At 38.5% G+C, this 16,829-nt stretch overlaps 1 protein-coding gene across 3 annotated transcripts in view; it reads left to right on the top strand.

The window, feature by feature from the left end:
* Positions 1-14,772, top strand: part of ZCWPW2 (zinc finger CW-type and PWWP domain containing 2) — a 151,907-nt gene extending 137,135 nt beyond the window's left edge. For all 3 annotated transcript variants that reach the window (XM_032647904.1, XM_032647903.1, XM_032647905.1), the window contains exons 6-9: positions 1,439-1,491; positions 3,557-3,624; positions 10,276-10,400; positions 14,148-14,772. In XM_032647904.1, the coding sequence (XP_032503795.1) occupies positions 1,439-1,491; positions 3,557-3,624; positions 10,276-10,400; positions 14,148-14,309 (408 nt within the window). In that variant the 3' untranslated portion in view covers positions 14,310-14,772. The remainder of the gene's footprint in view (positions 1-1,438; positions 1,492-3,556; positions 3,625-10,275; positions 10,401-14,147) is intronic.
* The last annotated feature ends 2,057 nt before the right edge of the window (positions 14,773-16,829 follow it).

Raw genomic sequence — 16,829 nt, 5'->3', positions numbered from 1 at the left:
TTAAAATATCCCCTTTTAACTGTAAATTCATCAGTTTCTACTTGTAATTCTGTTTCTCTGTATATTTTAAGGCTAAGATTTTGGTATATACAGGTTCAGGACTATTATATTTTGGGGGTAGATTGTTTCTTTTAGCATTAAGTAATAACCTTTTTATCTCTGATTATGCTTTTTGCCTTAATATCTGCTTTTTTCTACGAGTAATACTGTAGCAGTATTCCCTTTGTTAATAATCATTGATATATTGTATCTACTTACTTTCAATTTTTCCATGTCACTGCATTAAAAAAATTTTTTACCTTCATTGAGATATAACTTATTCAGTCCTTTAAATTGTAAAATCCAGTGTTTCTTAGTATATTCACAGTTGTCAACCAATACCACTATCTAATTTCAGAACACTTTTTCATACCACCAAAAGGGAACCTGATATTCATTAGGAATCGCTGCCCATTTCTACACCCCCCTCAGTCCCTGGCAATCACTAATCTACTTCTGTCTCTATGGATTTGCCTTTTCTGGACATTTCAGATAAATGAAATCATACAACGTGGCGTTTTGTGTCTGACTTTTTTTCAACTTTTCACTTACCGTAATGATTTCAAGATTCATCCACGTTGTAGTATGTGTCAGTACTTCACTATTTTTAAAGGCTGAGTAATATTTCATTACATGGATATATCACATATCTATCCATTAATGGATATTTGGGTTGTTTCTACTTTTTTGGCTATTATGAATAATGCTGTTATGCACATTCATAGTTTCATAATTATGACCAAATATAATTTTTTACATGGACGTATGTTTTCATTTCTCTTGGACATATACCTAGAAGTGGAATTGCTGCATCATGGGGTAACTCTACATTTAACACATTGAGGAACTGTCAAACAGTATTCCAAAATGGCTCCACCATTTCACATTCCCACCAGCAATGTACGAGGGTTCCAGTTCCTCCACATCCTTCATCTTGTCCTTGCTTAGACATTAAAACCCCAGTCCCAAGCCCTTTTGGCCCTTTTCTGGTATAAATTCTCTGTGGGTCTTCACCATGTCAGTTCCCACCTGTATAGCTTTGCATTCCACATGTTTCTGGCATCTGAATTTTTCTTTCTTTAAAGATCATATATGAATTAAAATTTAAAAGTAGTTTTACTTAGTATTTTTGTGTATTTGTGGAAGGTGAGGAAGGGAGAGTGGATATAGGGGGTAGGCATTTGTACTGGATGAGTCGACCATTCCTAGAAGTTGAGCAGGTCAGTGGAATTGCAGTGATGATGAAGTGGCTGACTTAGAATTACATATGTTGTTTAGGGCTGGGGACCAGAGTTTTTATTCTGGGCTAACTTACTCAGACCATATAGGATCCATTATTATACTGAACTCATCGTATCCCATATGAACTAACTGATCTTTTTGTGTTGTTACTTTACAGATGCAAGTTTCCAAAAATAATACTCAAAAGAAAAAGCCCAAATTTAGGAAAAGGTATGCTTTTTTAAATTAAAAACTATTATGATAAAATTGAAATATATATATATATATTGGGGTTAATTTTTTTTTTAACATCTTTTTTGGGGTATAATTGCTTTACAATGGTGTGTTAGCTTCTGCTTTATAACAAAGTGAATCAGCTATACATATACATATGCTCCCATGTGTCTTCCCTCTTGCGTCTCCCTCCCTCCCACTCTCCCCATCCCACCCCTCCAGGCTGTCCCAAAGCCCTGAGCTAATATCCCTGTGCCTTGCGGCTGCTTCCCCCTAGCTATCTACCTTACTACGTTTGTTAGTGTGTATATGTCCATGACTCTCTCTCACCCTGTCAAAACTCACCCTTCCCCCTCCCCATATCCTCAAGCACGTTCTCCAGTAGGTCTGCGCCTCTATTCCTGTCTTATCCCTAGGTTCTTCATGACATTTTTTTTCCTTAAATTCCATATATATGTGTTAGCATACGGTATTTGTCTTTTTCTTTCTGACTTACTTCACCCTGTATGACAGACTCTAGGTCTATCCATCTCATTACAAATAACTCAATTTCATTTCTTTTTAAGGCTGAGTAATATTCCATTGTGTATATGTGCCACATCTTCTTTATCCATTCGTCCGATGATGGGCGCTTAGGTTGTTTCCATCTCCGGGCTATTGTAAATAGAGCTGCAATGAACATTTTGGTACATGACTCTTTTTGAATTTTGGTTTTCTCAGGGTATATGCCCAGTAGTGGGATTGCTGGGTCATATGGTAATTCTATTTGTAGTTTTTTAAGGAACCTCCATACTGTTCTCCATAGTGGCTGTACCAATTCACATTCCCACCAGCAGTGCAAGAGTGTCCCCTTTTCTCCACACCCTCTCCAGCATTTATTGTTTCTAGATTTTTTGATGATGGCCATTCTGACTGGTGTGAGATGATATCTCATTGTAGTTTTGATTTGCATTTCTCTAATGATTAATGATGTTGAGCATTCTTTCATGTGTTTGTTGGCATTCTTTATATCTTCTTTGGAGAAATGTCTGTTTAGGTCTTCTGCCCATTTTTGGATGGGGTTGTTTGGGTTTAATTTTTATATGACATTTCCCCCTCGTTCTTAATTTTGTTTCTCTAGGGAAATACGTTTTAAATTTTCTAAAAGAATTAATAAAATGATAAGTAGTAGGTTTAGAATTATGGAGAAAGTTTTATGTTGGTACAGATGTGTTGAACTATAAGTTTCAAAGATTAATATCATGTGAGCAACCAGATAAGAAGCAGGTTTTTAGTTTAAAAATAGGTAATGCAAACCAGAAATAAGCCTTTATAATGAGTCACTGATGACAAGTTTTAGTGTTTATCACCGAACCAGCCATACAGGTTATTTATTTTTTTAATGAATAGTAATCAGTGTTATGTGAAAAGGAGTCCTACTCAAAGACAAAGACTGGCCTAATATGACAGTCCTTCTCTTCTTCTTTGTCCTTTATTAGAAGATGAATAATTAAATTTTTAAAAAGGACTTTCACTTCCTAATCTTGACACTTCACAGTAACCCCATCAAATAGATAGGGGTATATCATAATTATCTCCACCTAAAAGATGAAGAATTTGTGCCTTAAAGAATTTAAGTGACTTTCTCAAGATCTTCTGGTTAGAGAAAATGTGTTTGAACAGATGTTTTCTGACTCTAAATCAGCAACATGGTGTAGTGGGAAAAGCATGGATTTTGCAGTCTGACAGAATTTAGTACTGTCACGTTCAACCATTTTCCTATGTTGTCAAATTTCTTAGTTCCTCTGAGTAACAATTGGTAGGTTTTTGGAGGGAGGATTACACGAAAAAGGCTTTGTAAGGTGCTGGGTAGATTACTAGTGGTTTTCACCTAGTGAGAGCTCAGATCAGTATTATTTTGTTTTTCACTGCCTTACTTACTGTGTACAACAACAAAGAAAAAGTACCCCAAGGTAGGAAATATATACTCATAATTTACAGTTACCAATGAATATGCATGAACAGTTATTTAAATATACATGCCTGATCTTTTGAAAATAAATCTGTCAAATTCTTTTTCTAGGAAAGCTATTTTAAAATCATCCTTTGAAAATGTTTGTTCAGATGATGCCTTATCAGAGGAAAACATGGGTATGTGAAGGCCTGTCCTGCTTTTAGTTCTTTTACCTATATTTAATTTCACCACATATAATTGTATTCCTTTGAGGAAAAAAAAATGGACATGTATACATATATGAGAAACATTAGTGGGTTTTTGGTATTGATTTACATACTAGGGATTTTCAATTGTCTTCAGGTTTCTATTCCCTCGAATTAAATTTTCTCTGGCTTTGTCATATATTTAATTTTTTAAAATAAAGCATCAGCAGTTGTGGGAGGAAATACCAGCATCAATACGCTTCAATCCAGACTTATCTATTCCATATTTATTGGGGTCCTAGGGGTGCCAAAGGGGGAGAAGGAAGAAAAGCAGCAGCCTAGGGCTTCCAGCTGAATTAATTGCCATTGGAGTTAGACCACAGTAGGGAGAATGTCGCCTGCAGGGAGAAGGTCTTCACTTTCAAAAGCACTTTACTTTTCCTACATTTTCGTTGGTCTTGAAAAGCAGGTACATGCTTGTTTGCTAGGTGGAACTTTGGCAGCCATACAAAGAGGTTTCAAAGCCAGTTAAACCCAGAGAAGTCATTGTGCCACACTCCCTCTCCTTGAAGCCACCCCAAGATCCTATGGGGCTCTCATTTCCATTGGCTAAATACGCCATTTGTTTTCAGTCTCAGTAAAAGAAAGGAAAGCAGGCAGAGGAAGGACGAGGTAGGTTTTTTTTTTGTTTTTTCTTTTTTTTGCGCGGTACGCGGGGCTCTCACTATCGTGGCCTCTCCTGTTGTGGAACACAGGCTCCGGACGCGCAGGCTCAGTGGCCATGGCTCACAGGCCTAGCTGCTCCGCGGCATGTGGGATCTTCCCGGACCGGGGCATGAACCCGTGTCCCCCGCATCAGCAGGCGAACTCTCAACCACTGCACCACCAGGGAAGCCCGAGGTAGTTATTTTTTAAAAAGAAATTTCTTTGGCTCCTCTCCTAAACCACTACAAAATTCTGTTGTTTCTATCTCTTCTTAAACTTATTCTGCTACTGCTTTCCTGTTATTTAAGGTGCTTTTTTTCTTTTTTGGTTATTTTGTTGCTTTGCCTCACATGATCTTTTCAGATATTCCTGTAGAAATATCAAAAGTCATTTTAGCCCTAGGCTGAGTTACCACCAGGTGACCCTGATACTACAGCTGGATCCTTCTCCTCTCCAACTAGCACAGGATCCTACAGAAGAAATTCATGCCTGCCAGGAATCCACTGACTGGAAATGACTCTTCCATGTAAATGAGTGAACACATCTCAGTAGTCTTCCACTAAAGGGAAGCCCTGTCAGTAGTGTCATGTTCTGTATGGCTCTGAAAGTCTCAGTAGTTAATTGTTAAAATAGTTTACCTGATCAGTGTTCCACTCCTCAATCCCATTTGAACTAAAGAACAGAAACATCTAGTCTTCTGTGTTCTTTGTAAGAGCTGACTACTTCCTGAAAGAGTAGTTCTTTTTCAGTAGTTTATACCCTCCTCAAATTTTTTACCCACTACCCATATTTCTGTGGATCCCTTGATGCAGGCCTCTGAGATCTCTCATTTCTTCTTAGCTTAAGGTAGGATCAGTCCTAGATCGAGCAACAGAGGAAAATTATACCATCAGATTCTTGAGTCTCCACCCCACTTTTGGACCCTCCTTCCTTATGCTCCCAGGTGCTAATGTGTCTCCTGTTAGTCTACTGCCCCAGCTGTGATATTCCATTATGGGTTTTATACTCTACAGTTGCTTCTCTCTTTCCCTTAGTTAGAGATCCCAGGGAGAGTCAATTAAGTGGATCTACTTTACCTTTCCAAGTATCAGTTTCTTCATCTGTAATAAAGAGATGCAGTAGAAGCCCTCTTATCTGACAAAGAGAGGACTATTTCTGGAAAATAATAGAAAAAATTGAGGAATCATTAAATAAATTAAACTGTATATTCATGGCTGTATAGAGATTTAATCTAATGCAGGGAGGGAGAGATAAATTAGGAGTTTGGGATTAACATATACACACTACTATATATGTAAAATAGGTAAACAACAAGGGCCTACTGTATAGCATAGGAAACTATATTTAATATCTTGTAATAACCTATAATGGAAAAAAATCTGGAAAATAATATATATATATATATATATATATATATCATTTTGCTGTACACCTGAAACTAACACAACATTGTAAATTAACTATACTTCAATTTTAAAAAGTGGTTATAAAAAGAGATTTAATCTAAGAAATAGCTATTTGTGGAGCATGTCTGTATTTTTTTGGAGAATTGCCACCCGGAATATCTTGTATTATATATTTTTTTTCAGTGTTTAGAGACCAAAAAAAAAAATCATTGATGATGAAATAATAATACAATAATAATAATGATAACACCTGTAGCAGTTAGTATGTGTCCTCACTTTTCTAAACATTTCATATATATCAATTTATTTAACCCTCACAAGATCTATATGAGATAGATAAGGTAGATATTATTTTAACGCCCATTCTGTCAGTGGAGAAACTGAGGTACTTAATAGGTTACATGACTTTTCTAAGGTCACATAGCTTCTTAAAATTAATCAAAGTTTGCAACAATTTCCTTGGTTGCTTTGAGTACCGGAAGCTTAAAGCTAAATTTATGGTTTTTCTTTACAGCAATGGTAGTTGGTCTAAGCATTTTTTAAATGTAATGCCTTTCGTATCTTCCTTAATGAATTGATTTTGACTTCTTTTATTTTCAGTCTTTGAGTTTTTGTCATTTGTTTTATTGTATCAGTGTTTTCTGTTGGTAAATACCTCATTTTTGGGAAGTAGACAGTGTATTAAACTTTTGATAGATAAAAGATTGACATAGTACCCTGGATTAACTAGTAATCTACTAACATTAATTAATAAGTTAGCAAAGGATGTGTTCATTAGCTGTCTGAGATAGGTGAGCATGGCAGAGAATGGCTAATATAGGAAAGGTCTGGACGGTGGCTGAGCCCGAGTAGGAGATGAAAGCTTGAGGCCTGGGTCTGGGGTGTAAAAGTCTAACGGGGAGAAGGGTGCTGTCTTGCTATTCAAGGCAAACTTTGCCCACCTGCTCTTGGTTTGGAGTCACCTTTAACCTCTAGGCCTTTGTGCCTCCTGTTTCTGTTTGTGTCCCAGAAAGGTGTCCTCTTCTTCATTCCACTTCAGCCTGTATTTCACTCATCTCTACGTTTAAATCATGAACACGCAGAGGAGGGTTTGTGGTTACTTGAAAACAAAACAAAACCAAGTGCTTTTTCCGCCTCTTCACCCTCCTTTTCTGTAAGAATGACTTCAAAATTCCAACATTGAAATGGCCCTGAAAGTTTATTTAAGATGCTATTTTTCAGTGCCAGGTTTGAAATAACCCAGCCAGTGACCTCGTTATATAAGGGAGGAAATAGCTTCTTTAGACATTTAATAGAGAAATAGAGAGTAAAGAAAACTTCATAAATATACATTTGAAGGCTTTTAAAATAGTGACTGATTGGACTTCCCTGGTGGCGCAGTGGTTAAGAATCCGCCTGCCAACGCAGGGGACACCGGTTCGATCCCTGGTCTGGGAAGATCCCACATGCTGCGGAGCAACTAACCCTGTGCACTACAACTACTGAACCTGTGCTCTAGAGGCCGCGAGCCACAACTGCTGAGTCCACGTGCCACAACTACTGAAGCCCGTGGCCCTAGAGCCTGTGCTCCGCAACAAGAGAAGCCACCACAATGAGAAGCATGCACACTGCGGGATAGGGAGGGTGGGAGGGAGACTCAAGAGGGAGATATGGGGATATATATATATATATATGTATAGCTGATTCACTTTGTTATAAAGCAGAAACTAACACACCATTGTAAAGCAATTATACTCCAATAGAGATGTTAAAAAAAAAAAAGAAGCCTGCACACCACAACAAAGAGTAGCCCCCGCTCTCCGCAACTAGAGAAAGCCCACGTGTGGCAACGAAGACCCAACACAGTGAAAAATAAATAAAATATAAATAAATTTATTTTTAAAAATAGTGACTGATTTATTGAGATAAACAGTAAGTTATTTCTTATCAGGAGTGGAAAAAAACACTGATTTATTTTATAAAAAGTCATTTTTAAAAGCCAGATATGGACTTCAGTATGAGAGATACTTTTTTCTTTCCTTTTCTTTTCTTTTTTTTTTTTTCCACTTTCTCTGCATGATAGAGCAGCTATCACTCAACAAATTGAAGCAAGTTAGGAAAACTACAGGATAATGAGGATTGATAGAAGTTGATTAGTCATGCAGTTAGCACAGGCGTGCATTCTCTATCTTTGGAGGAGATCATTGACCAATTTTGATAACCTAGTTTGTAGATTACAGTAACTGCAATTTCTGAGAATTATTTTTGCACTCTCTGCGTTTACAGTATAGGAATACCCATTTAGAAAAGCAAGCCTCCTGTTGCTCTGGAAGCAGAATTTGACATCAGTCAAGTTGGTGTTATGAACCCTGGTTGATTCATGAAGTCGTCCATTACTTTGTCTTCCCTTTGATCGAAAGGCAGTGTACATACTTTTCCAGATCACTTGAAAACAGAGAGCCTGCAATGGCGCTTGGCAATGACATTCATTATCATAAATTGATTGTATTTTAGCCTTAGAAATAAAAAGAAGTTTGTGTGCCATTTTTCCTTTACAGCAGAGCTCAAAATACACCTTCTCAGCAGTGCACTGAATGTCAGTTATCAATTTCCATAGACTCAGAATGTAAAGTAGGAAAACCCAACATCTGTGAGTGGGACTGGGGAATTGGTGTGAAGATAGCCACACAGTTGTTATTAAGTGACAGGTTACTAAGTAAGAAATCTGTCATAAAGAGAGGTTAATCTCATTAACAAAACTGATTCAGTGAAAATGTACTTTCCTACAGAAAATTCTGATTCAGTAGATATGGTGTTGCATTCGTATTTTTTAATAAAGTCTCCAGGTGATCCTTGTGCCCCTAGATTTTGAATATCATTGTTCTAGAATGTAATAGCTTATCCTCTGTGTTCTTAGGCTTTTGCAGTTAACACAGGTCTGTGTGCTTACAACTAACATGTCAGTTACGGTTTTTGTTTGTCTTTAAACATAGGAACTGGTTCTGAGGTATGGAATGGCTTATCAGAAAGCTTCTTTCAAACTGTTTTTGAGAGTTTTCCACAAAGAAAACCTAAGACTGGCTAGATGGAGATGATGACCAGGAAGGCTCGTTGGTCTGTGGCTCTTCTCTGGGGCCCCTGACCCTTAGTAGGCACACAATAAACATTTGTTGATTAAATAAAAGAAGATGGTAATAAAATATGAATTCTTTTGAGCTGGAACGTCTCACGTTAATAATCTCTGTTTTTACCTTATAGCGTGCTTAGTTTACAAGGATACCTGTGTGTGTAAACACACACACACAAATGGATGTGTATATCATGCACAATTAAATTAATATGATTGCTGGGAACACCTTGATATACTCATTGATAATATTTTAGTGCTGAAGGGTGCGTCCTGCTTGGGTTCCATGAACTTTCAGCTGCTCTACCTCGTGTGATTTTTGGTTACTTGCCAATGAGCAGTCCATAATAGAGGTGGTGTGTCAGATTTGTATAACCAGAGTGGAAGGTGATGGGGTGTGTGTTCGTGGCCTTTCTCTTTCAATCATGCTGCCCTTGGAAGACTTCTCAGGGCCCCCATCAGTCTGTTTTGCAGGAGCAGGCCACCCGGGTCTCCTTCCCCTTATCTTTACTTCAACAAGACTTGGTATCAAATGAAAATGTTTGTTTTATTTAAATCGGGAATTCAGTTGATATTGTTAATCAGTGATTGAGTCTGTAGAGTTATAATAGGTGTTTATTTCTTTGATGGGGATATTATTTTATCTCAGCAAGTTCAATCAATTACCAGATTTTTTACATACTTACATATTTCTGTCACAGTAGCACCAAAAAACCACAATTTTTATAAGTGTGTGGGTTTTTTTTTTTTTAATCAGATTAGGCAGTTAAGATGCATTGATATTTCGATTAGGAATAAACTAGTCTGGACTTAGCCTTGCCACTTAATTACATGGCTTCCCCTTTTAAACAGTAGCTTTAATAGTTTATTGCGGGAATTGACAAGTTGTGGCCCACGGTCCACCAGTTGCTGCCTGTTCTTGTAAATAAAGTTTTATTGGGACACAGCCACTCTCATTTGGTTTAAGTGTATGTGTATGGTTTGCATCCAACAGCAGTATTGAGTAGCTGTAACAGAGACCATCTGGCCCACAAAGCCTGAAATATTTACTCTCTGGTCCTTCACAGAAAAAAAGTTGCTGACCCTCGGTCTATAAATAACAATTTAGTTTGGTGCCCTTGTCTCCTTATTTTAAAAATGCAAACTTCTAGTGAGCTTTTGATGTTTCAGGGATACTTTATAGTCTACACATAGCAAGAATGTAACCTACATTTTTCAAGGAATAATTATTCAATATAAAAGATTCACCTGGAAATCCATAGTAATTTCACATCAGGCAGAGGCCTATCTGAAAATTATACAAAGTATTCATTTTTTAATCTCATAACTTTAGAAAATGTCCTCTTTGGGGGTGGTTAATAGTATGAATTAGATTGAATTAATTAAGATATAACATTTTTGACTATATTAACGTTGTTTCTTTAGTTGTCTCTGAGACAGAACTTTTACTAAAAGAGCTGGAGCAAATGCTAGAGCAAGCGCGGGAGCCCACAGCCGCCCCTGATGAGTCCGAAGGGGAGCACAGAGAGGAGACAGATACAGGAGAAAAGGTAAGGTCCATAGTGACCATCAGGCCTAAACAGCAACTCCAGACTCCTCAAACAGCAGAAATTGTTCCTGGATCTTCATTTTCACTCTATGGGAAGTGCTTTTCACTTCTGAAACTTGAGCCCTTGATTATCATGAGGTGAATAATAAACTAGTAGCCTGTTGAGAAATCAAGATGCATCTATCAGTCTTTGAAAAAAGTATATTTGAGCCAAGGAGCTCTTTTGTTTTAGATATTTAAGGCTGGAATGAAGAGAGATGGAGGGGCTCACTGTCATCAAGGGGGTGCCCATCTTTACAGTCAGGAGAAGGGCCAGGACGAGAGCCGCTCAGGAAACCTGCTCTGCCTGGTTCATGCACAGGGTTGATCTCCATGGGGACAAACCTCATTAGTAACATCCTGGAGGTGGGGTTTTTCACTGGACTCTATTTCACCATTCTTAACTAAATTGTCTTTTTCTTTTGGTCAGCTATATTGGGCTGAGAAAGGCCATGTGTGCTTACTGTATTCAATATTTATATATGAAAACAGCAATTTTGAGTTGGTTGACACACTGCTCAGCACATCAGCTCCATGTCTGTGCAAATAAAATGAGGTACAAGCCCAGCTCATTAACACAGAGCAGCAGTGTGGCAGGTGTGAGAAAAATAAGTCATGGGGCAGACGCTTCCACAAGGTGGTACAGCTGTTCCCTATGTAGTTAGGAAGAAAAACAGCAGTGGGGAGCCCTGGAACCTTAAGGTTTCATTCCTTCTCTCATTCCCTCATTTGGGTATATAGTGTGCCTGGAGTCAGGAGGGCAGTGGATAGGAGACAGGCTCAGGATACAGTGCCTATGTGCCCATCCTGGTCCTGCCAGTGAGGACTTGGGGGACTTGGCAAGGTTGCCTAGCCAAGGGTGAAACAAGGCAAACCAGGAAAAGTGCTTTGCAGAGTAATTGACACCTAAGGTTGGCTGTTATTACAGATGAGAATTGTCAGTGGCAGCCACTGGAGAGAGTATGAGCTAAGAATTTGTCACTTTGTCTCTTTTCCCATATTCTCAATTTGCGGAACTACCCATCCCCAAGTCTATCTATTCTGAGATGCAGAAAAGGTGGATTTGTAAGTGGACAAGATTGTTTACCCACTTTGGCTGATTTCATTCAGAACTTCAAGAAGAATAAAGATGATTCTTAAATACCTCCTTGACCGAGTTAGAAATCAAGAAAATATACAGAATTTACAGTTGAGATCAAAATGCCAAGGAAAATAAAATTAATGATAAAAACACTTGCTGAGCTGAAAAACATAAATGTTTTCTTGGTCAGCGATACCAACTTGTACTTGAATTTCCATGGGTTGTGAATGCCATTTTTCCAATTAGAGTTCCTTTTTTAAAAAAACAAAAAACAAAAAACTTGTCTCTATATAGATCCTACCCTTTGTAGAACAAGAGCTATAGATTGGTGATATATATGTTGTATACATGTAGTTAATATACAAATTATTCTTTTCTAGCAAATGTGTGTTTTGTTTGAGCACCATATGGATTTTTGCAGTGGTTTTTTTTTTTTTTTCCAGTCTTATCAGTTTGTCTTTTCAAAAATACAGCCAGGGGCTTCCCTGGTGGCACAGTGGTTGAGAGTCCGCCTGCTGATGCAGGGGACACGGGTTCGTGCCCTGGTCTGGGAAGATCCCACATGCCGCGGAGCGGCTGGGCCCCGTGAGCCATGGTCGCTGAGCCTGCGCGTCTGGAGCCTGTGCTCTGCAACAGGAGAGGCCACAACAGTAAGAGCCCTGCGCACCGCAAAAAAAAAAAAAAAAAATACAGCCAGGTTGATTTTTATAGAAATGTCCTGGAGCTTTTACAGCCACAGAATTGGCTTCTATTTTGCCATTATAACTAGTAGCTTCATAGAACAGAAAATTACTTCTGATTTTTATTTCTTAAGGTAAAATACATAGTTTTTATACATCACCAGCCAGGAGCTTGCTCTTTGTTTTAGATTCTTGTAATATTTTATGCTTTCTAAGTCATTTAGAAATTATAAAATTTAACCATTTTAACTTGCTGGTAGTAGGCAGGTGAGTGCCACCTGCTGACTGGTTCGTAAGCTTCTCTCCACACTGAGCTTTACAAGTCTGGAATTCATGGCAGGTTCAGGGTACTTAGGGCCTTGTTCACTTTTAAATAAGGAGAATAGCAATGAGACCAGCTGTCAAAGCTGGAGCAATTTACAGCTTAAAAATAAAAAAATGATCACCTAAGGGATTTCTTTTTTTGTTAGTAGGAAAAATTAATATATCTTCCAAAGGTAATACCACTTAACACTGAAGATGTGTTTTGTTTTTAGGAGAAAGTGGCCTTTACAAGCTAACACATCAAAAGGAGCCATCTGATAATTTTAAAGTTCTGAGCATGTTTATTCTCTGGGCAGATAGTGTTTGAGCTATTTTCAAAGTTGTGAATTTGATGATGTTTTCATCATTCATTTCATGTATGAGGTTTCAGGTCAATTACTCTCAAGTATTTATACCAATGAATTGAGCGTAGCAACATGAACAAAAAGCATACACACACGGATAATCAAAATCCATTTCTATTTGTCATTGAAATACTTTATGAGATTATTTTCCTCAGTAGAGTCACCTTTCTAATTAATTATGTTCTTAGCTAATATTAACACTAGTTGACATGCCCTGACGTGGAAAAAAATGGGAAGGAATTAATTTCAGATTATTATAAGAATCCACCTGAATAATTCACAAATTAGATAGTCCATATACAGATAAGACAGAGTTTACTGAATAATAATTATTTTAATAATTATTGTAATGAAAGGTACATTTTTGATACATGAAAGCACTTGTCTAAACTGCATGTATTCTTTTTTAATTTATTTATTTATTTATTTTTGGCTGTGTCAGGACTTCGTTGCTGCACGTGGGCTTTCTCTGGTTGCAGCGAGCTCTTCGTTGCAGTGCAGAGGCTTCTCATTGCGGTGGCTTCTCTTGTTGCGGAGCACAGGCCCTAGGTGTACAGGCTTCAGTAGTTGTGGCACATGGGCTCAGTAGTTGTGGCTCATGGGCTGTAGAGTGCAGGCTGAGTAGTTGTGGCACATGGGCTTAGTTGCCCCGCGGCATGTGGGATCTTCCCAGAGCAGGGCTCGAACCTGTGTCCCCTGCATTGGCAGACGGATTCTTAACCACTGCACCACCAGGGAAGTCCCATAAACTGCATGTATTTTTTTTCTTACATTGTGTGGGAAGTTACCTCTGCCTTTAATGACCCTTGAAGTTGTAAATCTCGTGTGTGTGTGTGTGTGTGTGTGTGTGTGTGTGTGTGTGTGTTTGCATTGTTTTTACCTGTGTTCTTTCCCACTAAGCTAGCACACACTCTCACTGTTCATAAGGAATGCAGATGCTTATGAGAAAATGAGAACAGAAAAGTGTGACTAAAACAGTTTTAACTTGTATTCCCCATAATAATCATTTTTAAAATAAACAAATATAGAAAACTCTCAGAAGTTTAATTTTAAAGACCACATTTTGCCAAAGCATAAAATTAAAACTAACTAAAAATGTGTGATGTTGGAGAGTAGAGACAGGACTAAATACTATGTTATTTTTACACTCACACACTTACTGTACGTTATACAGCAAATGGAACACCTTCTTAAGGAGTTACTGACAACTTTGTGTTTTGTTCAAATAATTAAGCCTGGTCTTCAAGTAAATTTGCTGACTTGTATGATTACTTTTACAGTTATCGAAATGTGACCCTGAAGCTCCTGTTGGCAGCTCGCGTGAGAACCACTGTGAAGAGGACTATCTTGTAATTGATGGGCTAAGATTAAAAGCTGGAGAATGTATTGAAAATATAAGTAACAAGTTTAAAGAAATAGATGCGTTGATGTCTGCATTTTAGGGCATTACAGATATTTTCAAAAGTTAATTATAAAAACATTTACATCTTCACATTTTCCCAAAGTCAAAACTTAAAAATGTTTAGTGAAATAGGTATACATTATACTGAAGTTGTTATTTCTAATAACTTTCTACTTTGTGTTTTGAAAATATCCATTGTTTTGAGAGTCAATCAAATGGAATTAAGTTAGTGTTATAAATTTAGAATCTGAGAAACCCTGATATTTGTATTTGTAGGGTTTTTTTCTTGTTTGCCTTAATTTTAAAATGACTTATGAAACCTACTTCACAAATACATGCTTTACAATGATTATTTAGGCCCTTTGTTCAAATGTGGCTAACTGTTAAAATGACTGCCAATGCTATTATAATTCTTACAGATATTTCAAATCTAATATACTTAGAGAATGTGAATTTGTAGTAGAAAGAAGCTACTATAAAATAAAAGGAAATAATAAAAAATGGTTGTGTAATAGAGTTGGAGCTTTCTAAAAAAACAAAAATGTCAATTGCCTTATTATACTGGAAACAATCTTTTCAGCTACAGTTCCCTAACTGAGTAAGAGTCTGTGGAGGGTTTTTGGAAGATTAGAATCCTGGACCCTTCCCCACTGAATCAGTATCTCTGGAGGTGAGGATGGGAAAATGTAATTTAAAATATATAGAGGTAGGTTAAACGTATTCATTCTAGAAAAATCTAAACAATATACAAAAGTAAAAGGTACATTCTGCAGTACCACTTCCTTAACATCCCCCCTGGAGCCCCATTCCTTAGGGGTCCCCATGAATGGTTTCGGTGGGTGTCCTTCTCACTCATGTTCTGTGCTCATCAACTTGTGTGTCTGCACATCCATCTCCAGTTCTAGCTCTGGCTCCCTCTCTATACCTCCCTCTCCCTGGGGGCAGGGGTAGGGGAAAGGGCATTCCATGCACATAAAAACAAAAACCAAAGCTTAAGCAGAGAAGAAAAGAAAGCATCTGGGCCCTGGTGTTGGTTGAAGTAGCTGGAGTGGAGTGTGATGGGGGGAAGTTGAGCCACAGCAGATGAGGAGGCTGTGTACCCAGGCTAAGCAACCTGGGGAAGAGGTTCAAACATTTGAGGAAACTCACAGCAGTGCAGTGCGGGTGAGTGAGCAGGAGGGACCGTGGAGTCAAGAGCGTCAGTGGGCAGGCTACTTGGTAATTTGGTTGTGAGAGCATGGGGGCCTGTATTATGGTGGTGCCTTGATGGAGAGAGGCAGGTAGAGTCAGGCTCGATTAACATGAGTGGATGATCAGGACTTGGAGATTGGATATAGGCATGGGACCAGGTTTCTGGTGTTCACAGTGCTGTTCACTGAGGTAGGAACACATGCATATTAGAAACGTAGGACACATGTCAACTTTGGGCCAAACTGTGTAAGTTCAGCTAAGAGTCTAGGCTGTTCATGCTTTAACAAAATCTATGTTTCAACACCACACTACGAACCAGAGTGACTAGGAACAGTCTCTCCACACATCGTATTTCAATTCTAAGTGGTTTAAAACAGTGAAGGCTAAGGCTTCCTTTTTCTTCCAGCTGAATTTACTCCAGAGTATTTTAGAAAAACTCTTTCACTTTTCCTTAGCAGTATGATTTTATATTCACAGCCTACGAAATATCTCAAGAAGTAATTGATCCCATTGTGTGTTACTCCTTAGAATCAACTATAAAAATGACTTCAACTGTATTTGCAAGACTTTATCCACAATTCAGGTGTTTAATCTAAACCCCAACTAGTAGGTCGGTTAGATCACTTATAGCTAATTCCTCTTGGTGGAGCAGCCGGTGCTTATCAAAGTGAGAGTCCGTACGTAAGATGCTGAAATTTCCAGACTGAATTCGACTCTGCAGTGGTCTAAGTGATAGAGTCTGGAATGTCCACTGGAGTCTTTGTGAGCTTGGGCAGCTCAAAATGATGCTGCGAACAAACATTTGAGTTGGCTCTTCGGCAGAGGAAACTGCAGTCTCCTTCCAAGAAGCGGCTGGGGGAGCCTCTGTTCATGTGAAGATACAGGCTTTCAAATTTCCAGATGCCATGTGCCCAGGAAGAGGATGAAGGTGCAGTCAACTAACATCTCTGTCCTCAGGGCTGAGAATCACACGTGGCTGAAGACCCTCCCCGCAGATAACATCCCATGTGGAAACAGAATGCCTGCCTTCAGATCCCGGTGCTGCCATCTACTAGCTGGGAGACCCGAGACAAGTTATTGAACTTCTTCGAGCCTAGGCTTCTTTCTATCTGTAGAGTGGAGGTTACTGTGAAAGGAAACATAATAAGCTACATAAAGTGTGTGTAACAATTGGAACACATGGAAAAGATGCAAGTTATGACTGAATGCCGTTGGCTCAGAGCCTTTCTCTTCTGACTGCCGCTGCCATGCTCCTCTGGGTCCTAATAGACTAACATCTTCCTTTCAGCACAGCCAGAGGTGACACCTACTTCTGTGGGTCTGGGACCAAGGATATGATTAGCTGCCTTCTAGGGCAGGCCTAGAGGTG

This window comes from Phocoena sinus, chromosome 11 (genome assembly GCF_008692025.1).
Source record: "Phocoena sinus isolate mPhoSin1 chromosome 11, mPhoSin1.pri, whole genome shotgun sequence".
Taxonomy (NCBI): Eukaryota; Metazoa; Chordata; class Mammalia; order Artiodactyla; family Phocoenidae; genus Phocoena; species Phocoena sinus.
The sequence above is the reverse complement of the archived record's forward strand: the minus strand, read 5'-3'. Positions and strand labels throughout refer to the sequence as shown.